The 10393-nt window shown below is 38.9% G+C and overlaps 1 protein-coding gene across 1 annotated transcript; it reads right to left on the bottom strand.

The window, feature by feature from the left end:
• Window positions 1–223: 223 nt before the first annotated feature.
• Window positions 224–8832, bottom strand: LOC130407463 (potassium channel subfamily K member 4). The gene is given in 9 exon segments (XM_056730309.1): window positions 224–1360; window positions 1363–1453; window positions 1771–1913; window positions 2133–2319; window positions 2835–2995; window positions 3140–3254; window positions 4620–4875; window positions 5038–5161; window positions 8652–8832. Coding segments are annotated over 7 exon segments (1425 nt in total). The 5' UTR covers window positions 4809–4875; window positions 5038–5161; window positions 8652–8832; the 3' UTR covers window positions 224–821.
• Window positions 8833–10393: the final 1561 nt, after the last annotated feature.

Here is a 10393-nt window from a genome sequence, read left to right as displayed (position 1 = left end):
GAGGTCGTCCGAAGCCTTGTGATAGCCTTGTTTGGGAAAAAGACGATAATTTATCCCATTTCGTTACTGTTTGGGTGTAACCATAAAAATTATGAAATAAATACTTTTCCATTTTGGGTGAGCTTTTAATAGGATAATGGGAAACATCAACAAGGAAAAAAATGGTATGCAGATTGTTTTTAAAGAAAAAAAATGCATCTGCACAATTCTGTAATTTAACAATAATAAAAATGAGTAGGTTCAGTTTATGTACATTAGATGGAGACAGGCTTAGTTTAAATTTATGCATTTGGCAGATATTTATACTTTTCATTTTTAATGTGTATTTTATGTGAATCAAACCAAGATTTCACCTGAATAATTATTTGAAGTGACATTCCTTTATTGTTTTCAAGTTATTAAATGAGAATAGTGGTAAAAGGCACAGAGAATAAAACAGTCATGGAATCCATACACAGCATTCAGTACAGTCAATGTGTAGAAATCATATCTGATTATATCAGAACAATCCAGTAGATGGCACTAATGATGTGATCATGAACTTTCCGCATATAAATGTAGGACTAAAGTCAGTGCATAGCTATCTGATTACCCCATAAAAGTTCTTGCTCATGCTGAGGTGTCCAAGATGTGATATACAGTAATCTGATTCTCGTTTTAGGCACATGGACAGATTCTTTTTTGTATCCCAGTAAAATCTGAGAATAATGTGCCTTCAAAATTAAGCACAGCATACCAAAGCTAGTATAGTTTCAATTCGGGTGACCCATGTCAAAAAGACATTTCTGAGGAACTACGAACCCCACGGACACCTTGTTTGCTCACAGCTTCGGCTGAAGCGGAGAGGGGTCCTTTTGCTGAATGTCTCCATTTAAGGCCACGTGCTCGTCGATGCTCACTTCATTTGGACTTATTATGGTGATCTTAGGTTTTTTCAGATCCCTTCTCAAGTGTCTCCTCTGTCGTCTCCGTTTGGGCCTGTCAATTGAAGTTGGGTTGGATTCTGATTTATCCAGGAAGGGATCCAGGTGAACCTTCCCGCTCACTGCATCTGATGACTCGTCAATGAAAGCGAGGTTTTCACCAAAATATTCCAGGGGTTGAGAGATAGTTGGATCTTTAGTGGAGACCTTTTCCTCTTTTTCTAAATCTTTGGCACTTTCTCCCTCTGGGACCCTGTCTGTCTTGGTCACGTCAGAATCGGTTTCAGAACTGCTCTCCGACTCGTCCGAAGAACCCGAGTACGATCCGGATTCTGATTCGTTCTCCCCTTTGCCCTCTGACCCAGCTTCGCCCAATCCACCTTGACTCCCACTGCGTCTGTGGCGCTTGTGGCGGCGCTTTCTTCGGGTGCTCTTGAAGGATCGTCCAGTTTTCCGGCAATGCGGAAATCCACGGACATGTTCTGAATGTTCTGAGTCCAGTCTGAGGCGTGCGCTCTCAACTCTTCCATCTGAGAGCAGAAAGTAGGGCAGGAGAAATGGAAAGGCTTGAGAGTTATGGAGAGATTTGTATGTCACAGAATGATAGAAATTTGATACAGATTTCAGGTTAGTACAATAAGAGTTGTGGGATGAATTACGGATGTGAAAGAAAACGGAAGGAAGTTAGTCATGGAGATAGAAGGGATGGAATTGAGAGAGAATTAATAATTTGATTGGACTCATAGTGCTCGAGTTTGACCAGGAAGTTTGACCGGGCACAGCTGGTGTTACATAACACATTTGGTTTAGACAATGCCTTTGTATTCATGGTGTTATTTAGTCTTACCTCAGCTCTGGTTTTTTGGGTAAGAACGAGAATCCAGTTCCCAATCATGGTGAGAATGGACACAAAATAGGCCAAACCGAACAGAATCCAGAACCACACTAGAGGCTTGTACCAGTGATCTTGACCCGCTTTACTGCTGTCACCTGATAGACAGGGAATGAATAATGCACATGAAGAGTCATTTTAGCTGTTTCTAGTATAGATTTGTAGTCACTATACATCAAACATCATGTAAAACCATCACATAGGGTCTGGAAAAAGCATTTGTCATAAAAAAATGTCTCTAGAAAAAGAGACAATTTATCAACTTGAATTCAACTGGATCTACAAGTGATATTTGTAGAAGTGAAAGTTTGTGATACCTGCGACATAGTCTCCAAAGCCCACAGTTGTTAGTGTGATTACCACAAAGTAGGAGGACTCTAGAAGGGTCCAATCTTCCACCTTTTGAAAAACTAAAGTTGGCACAAATACGAAGAGAACACAGCCCAGAAGGATGGAAAGCAGGGCGCTGATGACACGCACAATGGTTGGGCTCACCTTCCACTTCTGACAGGAGAAGACAAAGAAAACCGACGGGCAAATTTCTTGAGAAATGTAGTGGTTTAGAGCTTTTTGTGGTCTAACTTTTAAGTGACAGTCCATCCAAAAATAACAATTCTGTCATTATTTACTCACTCTTTTGTCATGTCAAATCTGTAAGACTTTCTTCTGCAGAATAAAAAGAAGATATTTTAAAGATTTTTGGTAACCAAACAATGGCGGTACCCATTCACTTGGATTGGTTCTGTGTCCATACAATATCAGTGAATTGGACCGTCGTTGTTCGGTTACCAATATTCTTCAAAATATCTTCTTTTGTGTTCTGTGGAATAAAGAGAGATTGAACACAGGTTTGAAATGACAAGAATGACAGAATTTTCATTTCATATACTTTTACACTTACACCGTATCTACACCGGATGCGACACGACAAAAGACATCATAGAATGTTTAGAAGTTTCATGTACGCCCTGTTATAAGAAATGTCGTGTGATTTCACGTTTGTCATCAGTATCATTTACCCATAAAAGAGCTTCAATTTTAGCGATGGCTTTCCTCAGCGATGTCCCCAGATGATCTCCAGCAGCGGCCAGCAGAAAGCCAAACAAGGGAATTCCAATCAGCGTAAACCAGATACAGAAGAACTGACCCCACGGTGTCTTTGGAGAGATATTTCCATAACCTAAATCACAAACAAACACTTTGATCTGACGGCTGATATTTTTAGAAACCTCAAAGCGCCATTGATCTCCAGAATGCAGAGGTCGGGCCAGGCTTTGGGTTTGACATGCAGGTATTTTCAGCTAGCGATGTGGTAGTACCATACCAATGGTGGTGACAATGGTGCCACAGAAGAAGAAAGCGCTGGCCAGGTCCCAACTGGTGCTGAATGTTGTGTTACTGCTTGGGTCAACTCCAACACTGATAGCCTCTGCCACCTTCTGCGTGGGTTAAAGGTAGTGGACAAGGGGTTACACTTAAAAAGTAAGCATACTTTAAGTCCATTTTAATAAGTATACTTCATGAAGTATGTGTACCAATTTATAAATGTACTAGTAGTATGCTTGAAAGTTTATTATTCCAGTACTTCTTGGGACTAAATTGGATCTTTAGTTTATAGAAGTGCACTTTTGAGTATACTTTAAGTGCAACAGTAGCCAACTTTGAGTACACAACTAGTTTAAAACTGCATTTTCTGATATAATGATTGTTTGTGCAATACTTTTAGCACATTTTAAATGTATTAAAGCTCCAGTGTGTAGTTTTTGGAGGATATATTGACAGAAAGGCAATATACATAACTCTGTCTTCAGAGGTTTATAAAGAACTTACATAATGAAGCGTTATGTTATTATTACCTTAGAATGAACTATTTCTATCTACATACATGCACCACGGGTCTACTTGCATGGAATGTTGTTGTCGTGTTGTTTCTAGGACAAACAAGCCTCTGTAGTGTTTCAAAAGGGAGGGAGGAGGGATGAGTTGTTGGTTGCGATTCGCAAACTCACCACTAGATACTTCTAAAATCTCCACATTGCTCCTTAAAGTACACATTGAAGTATACTCACAGTAAACTACTATTTTACTAGCTTATATACTGTTAGTGTATCTCAAGGCTTAAACTAATATGTTAGTGAACTTTAGATAAATTTATAGTTTACAAACATTCATATATTATTTTTGCATATTTTTGCGTAGTAGGCTATACTACTGTTCTATTTTTATTTTATAAACATACATTGTTAAACTTGATGCCTATATCTTTAAGAAGTTTTAAAGTAATTTCTTGTTATCACTGTGTACAAATTAAATCATCTTAAGTTTCCAAAATGTTTTTACTTTAAGCTATTCTATACCTCAAAACTGACTTGTGACTTGAACATTGTAAGTTTATTTAAAACTATGTGAAAGTGATTTAATAAGCTCGATCTGATAGTAAGTTTACTTTTTAGTATAGGTATACTTAAGTGTCATTTTAAGTATATTTCTAAGAAACACTTAAGAAGTAGACGTATGCTTTTTTAAGTTTAAAATAAGTTTATAGATAGCAAATAAAAATAAACAAAATAAAATCTAATCTCTAAATAGGATAGATATTTTGTTGTTCTAATCAAACATGACATTTATCCATTTTGCAGACACTTTTATCTTAGGTACTGTACACATTTGATCATTAAACCCATGACCTTAGCATTGCTCATTACTCTTTAAAATACAGGGACATTACAGTATACAACTCTGTCAAATAACTTCAGATAAATAGTTTGAGTTTGTACCAACCCATTGTGCAATATATCGCTTACATTTATCAGCAACTCTAGATGGTCTTGATCCACACACGTGTAGTTGCCTAGAAACTCATTACGGATAGTTTGCAGTTCATCATGGTGGCTTTCTTCATAAGGAGCCTCGATGGCATTGAACACCAGAGCTCCCATCACCAGGTACAGGAGCACTCCGGTGAGAACAAGAAAAAGGGTGGAGCATTGCATGATTTTAGTTCTGCAGTCCCGTTTCTTCTGCTTTCCACCACTGCTGTTCGTCTTCTTCGAGACAGGACTGCAAATGCAACCGCACACATGAGGACGTTGCAAGCACTTGATTTTAAAAGCCAAACCATGACCACATAATGACTTTACCAAGGATTATTGTTATGCCCATTAAAGCTTCCACGGTGTTGCTTTACCAGTTTCAGAATTATATATAGGAAAAACCACAAACCAGTCTGTTTCCTTCTCCCTCTTCCGGCTGTTCCAGCTCCGCCTGTGGCAGTTGCTAAGGATGGAGTCTCTGGACCCGTAACCATGTAAAACACCCTCGTCCTCACGATCTGACTGAGGAGACACTGATGGGGAAATTGTTTTGGACACAATGGGTTAAATTCAAAGCCTACTACATTAAGATAAATCATTAAAACAATCTGATTCAATTTTAAGATCCTTCTGCTGATATAAAGGAAATGACTTTAATGACATTCTGTCACGGCATAAAGCACAAGAGCTATGTTGCTTAGCACGAAGCGGTTCTGAATGTTTGTCCAGATGTATTTTTGGCTTTTGATTTGTACTGACCGGTATCACAGTGTTCTACGAGCGCCAGGTGGTTCCTGTCATGTCAGAGAGGTCGCACCTTCACATGTCACTTTGCAAAACAAAGCTGCGTGTGAGTGAAACAAAACTCATCTGTCTTCAGTTACTTAAGGGAAATGTGGGGGCAGTAGCTTCAGACCATTAACCAGCTGTTAAGCAAACAAAACCTAATAAACAGGACATATAGCTGAGTTGGGCTTTGAGGCACACTGGCAAGGGAATTCTTTACAAGATTTCTGTTAATACAGATGAACTCAACTATGTGTTAAATCAAATTGCAGACAGCAAAGGTAAAAGCACTTTAGCATTCGAAAAGGCCACAGCAGGCCATGTGGATTATGTGATGGGAAATGATAAGCGTTATAGCTTAAAGGGACCGTTCACACCAAAATAAAAGCTCTGTCAACATTTTTGACCCTAGACAACTTATCCAGTAGGGTGCGTTCACACTTCGGATCTTTTGTGCGCACAAATTTATTGTTTTAAACGTAGATGCCTGGCAACCATGCTCAAAAAGGGAGTGACGCGGTCACTACGTGCATGCGGTGTGGCGATGCCTCGAGAAGAAAATATTTCAACTTTTCAGAATGGCGCACATGCACCGCAGATCATGTGACAAGAAACAACCAAACTGAGCGCAAACTCAGTTTACATCATCTGGAAGCTAATTACATGAGCAAACTATCGATATATGAGTTTTTATTGAAGGATAATGCTGGTCGAGATACAACTGTTTAAAACTGGAGAATCTGAGGGTGCAAATTATCAAAATATTGAGAAAATTGCATTTTAAGTTGTTAATCAGAAGCGTAGCAGAAACAGGTTTGGTTGAAGGGTGTCTATTGACTTACTGGTGTAATGAAGTTGCAGAAAATAGATGAATCCAAAAGCTATAATTCTAAGCTTTACACAGAGACCTTGATTGGGTATTTCTCAAAGAGTGGGCAAAATGTGAACAAAACACAGACGTAACGTGCAGTTCATGTCCGCCATCTTTTAGCACTGGGACCTCGCCATCTATCAGTTTCAAACGATCTCCATTTCCAGTGTTAAATCCACAGTTTATTTAACATCCATCAGTGAAATGCAGTGAACAAACAGACACACCTAAACTTCACTATCGCAAGAGTAACGAGCTGCAGCGCTGCACATTCCATCTTGACGCAGCGCAGATAATCTTGGTGGAAATCGCCTTCGCCTTGTCGTGCTTTTGGCTAACAAAAGAAATAGGACGACACAGGGATCCAGAATTACAAAAAACTTTCCGTCACAAGTTGGAATGCTGGGGGAGTTTATCAAGTACATAAATACTATGTCCAATTCGTTGTTTAACAAGTTGACCATGTTTAGCACGAGAAGCCAGCACAGCACGTTTAACAATGTAAAGAAGTCAAAATGCATGACCTAGCATGATACCCGGCCGTGTTAAACAATGTTAAACATGCTGTCTTCTCATGGTTAACATGGTCAACTTGTCAAAAAATTAGATGGGCGTATTACGTGGTATTTCTGTGCTCAAAACACTACACCGGCTATCGTACAGGTTTCAGAAAGTTTTTTTCAAACATGAAACTGTTTTGTAACAAATTTTCTTAGTCCCTTATTGAACAATTCTCCCTGAAAAGCACGCGGCACGGCCACACGGCAGCAAGGAGCAGTGGAGAAGGAGCATGTGCAGACGGCGCTTTCACTTGTAAGCAGGAGAGAGAGCATGTTCGCGAAGTTCAGGTGTTTGTTTGTTCACTGCATTTGGGTGATGAATGTTATAAAAACTGTTGAAACTGATATATGAACCCGTCCCAGCGCTTAAAGATGCCGGACATGAAACACATGCGGTGAGTGAAACTGATGTCTGTGTTTTGTTGGCAATGGGTGCGTACACGCTTAAGTTCAGCCTAGCCCTCCTCCCCGCACACGACATATGGTTTCGGAAATAATCGTACAGCTGTTTTATTTTTTATAAACTAATACTCTTCGAAGATACAAAGTATTCAATACTCTATTGGTACTCGTGATTAATATGAGATTGGCAGAAACCGCGTGTGTTACACCCGCTTTAAGACTGGTTTTGTGGTGCAGGGTCACATTTATCACAAAGTGAACACAATTTTATATGCGTTCCTTCCTCTTGTTAAAAACGTTTGCCTTTCTTCTGTGGAACAAGAAAGGAGATATTTGGCAGAATGGTGGTGACTGAGAGTTGCCGTTATTGTACACCAAGTGCGGAGCCCTGCATGAAGACTGTTGCTGTTACTTCAAAACAATATTTACTGTTTAATTTAACCAAATTTTCACTAATTAATGAAATGCGGAAAAAAGTTAAATGACAGAAATAAACAGCAAATTTACAAGTGGGTAAAAGAACGTGTGAACATGTCATTTGTCTATTCAAATTAGCGTACTGGGTTTAAAACAAAATGGTTAATAGAATACATATTTCCACATTTGTGTCAAATAATATTTTACAGCAATTTTCAATGAAGATAAAGTTTTAATGTTTACCCTTAACACAATAAAACAACATGAAAGAACAATAATTAAAATAAAATGAGTTAACATTCACGTGAAATTCACGTGTATGTTTATACTGCAACCTGATTTAACTATTTTAACCAATTTAACATTACTATTTAGCATGAGCATTGTGCACACGCTGTGGTTATATTAGGATCAGTATATCTGTGTTTATGAGCGTACAGCTCAGCACATGTGAATGTATTTGTGCGTGTGTGAGATGTGAGAAGCTTCAGCTCTAGATGTCTGTGGCAGTTATTGGTTTCAGCATCTAATTCAAAGTGCCAGAGGATCTGCTGACTGCATGGTTGCAAGCTCACTATAAAAAGTGATTTGATGAACAGGCACATATACAGACATTCAAGGCGAGAAGATCTGCTAATTTATCAAGCCAAAGCAAATATATGAAATAATAAAGAAAACCTCCCCAGCAGAAACATATCAAGTGCCAACCCGTGCAAGTTGCACACGTCTAATTTCCTGTGCTTTTAGTTTGTGTACTAATACTCAGAACCTCACGTTTATGTTGTGAATATAGTAAAAGTGACAATGTGCATATTAGACTAATAGTTGAATGTTCATACAAAATGTCAATGTCCATTAACCATGCAATCAAAGCAAAACCTCACTTTCTCTGAAACTTCAAGCCAAGCACCTTCATGCATGATCCTGGCAACATCTTTAACTCACATAAGCACTAGAATCCAGAATGAATTAGAAACAGTTTCTTACACACAAGTTCGCAAGCCCATCTCCCACCTCAGTGCTCACGGTTCTGCATGTCCAGCACAGTTGCAGCCGCAAACTGCAGGATTTCTTTCAGCTTCTCACTACACAGAGCGTGTGTGTGAGCGTGTGTGTCTGTTGCTAAATGCCCAAGAATGAAAAGGTACTCAATCAGACAGAGCCTCAGTTGAGAGAGTGAGTGTGTTTGTGTGTGTGTGTGTTTGAAGGTGGGTGGGATCTGACGAGCAGGGCACTATTGCTTCACAGGGATGAAGAGAGAGAGTGAGAAAGGAAATCAAGAAAAGAAAGCAAAAGAGAGGGAGGGCGAAAAAGGGTGGGGTCGATGCAGATACTCTCAGTTTGAAGTGGCTCTTTTACCTTTTGATTGATTTGTTTTGTTATAATATCATAATTTATCTTTTGTGTTCGCCCCAGGCACAGCTTACACAAATTTTATGGGTTGGCTCTATTCGGAACCACCCCACCATCACCACGATTATAATTCAAATCTATGTATTATCTTTGACACGTCCTGATAAAAAATAGGTTAAAAAAAGATATTGATGAAATTTACAATGAAATAAAATGAAAGAATTGTCCAGTTAATGCACAGAGACCAGAGTTAAAATGAAAGTCATTACTTTGTAATAAAAATGTGATTATAAAATAGGTTCACTGCGCTAAGACACAAATTCTTGAGCAGGATGGAGAAAATCCTATAAAACTGCTGCTAATATACAATGGAAATGAGATGTGTCAACAGTGTGCATGTGCGCTGTGCTGCTTTACAGAGCTTTGCTTGTATTTGCCAACTGTGGCTGATATGGGCCGGCCTGACCATGCCAGAATTTTTCTTCCTTTAAATTTATGTTGTACATGAATCTGGAATTGACAGCTGAAAAAAGAAAGTTGTAAAACTCTCTATATAAGGGCTGTTCAATTATTTTTCTGGAAAGCCATGTCCTTCAGTGTTTAGCACCAACCTTGCTCTAATAACCAGTAGCACCTGTCTGACTGTATCCTGAAACAACTGGGTTAAGTATGTACTTGCAGGACATACCCTTAATCCAAAGTGTCCTTTAATCCAAAATTATAGTTCATTTTGGTCGCTGTTATACCTCTTCCAATCATTTTCCTAATTTTAACTGGAAGAAATGTTATCAATTCTACTAATTCAACGCATTATGGTGAATCCTGACATTACATTACCTAGCCAATTTCATAAACTCTCATTTGCTCTCGTGTTCACTCTCTTTCTGTCTCTCCTCCCACCTACTTTCTATCTACCTCTCTCTTTAACACTTCCCATATGCTTGTGTCAGTATCGGAGGGACATGCGATGCGTGCCGCTCTTCCAGCAGTACGTGAGAAATGCGTCTGCATGTGGAGCTGTAACATTGCACAGCTCTGCTGTTTGCCAATAGCCAAATGTTCGAGATGCTCAGATGCGGTTAGATTTTACACAAGGATCTAAGGTGACCATTAGTCAATCAATGTACATAATATAATAATATGTGACCCTGGACAACAAAAACATGATTTTAACATAATCTGAAAGCTGAATAATTAAGCGTTCTATTGATGTATGGGTTGTTAGGATAGTTGCAGACAGGACAATATCTGGTGGAGATACAACCGTTTAAAACTCTGGAATCTGAGGGTGCAAAAGACACAAAATATTGGGGGTAGGAAATTAAAAAAGTATCTTCATGGAACATGATCTTTACTCAATATCCTATTTATTTTTG

Source organism: Triplophysa dalaica, chromosome 19 (assembly GCF_015846415.1).
Source record: "Triplophysa dalaica isolate WHDGS20190420 chromosome 19, ASM1584641v1, whole genome shotgun sequence".
Classification (NCBI taxonomy): Eukaryota; Metazoa; Chordata; class Actinopteri; order Cypriniformes; family Nemacheilidae; genus Triplophysa; species Triplophysa dalaica.
This window is presented reverse-complemented; position numbering and strand designations above follow the sequence as displayed.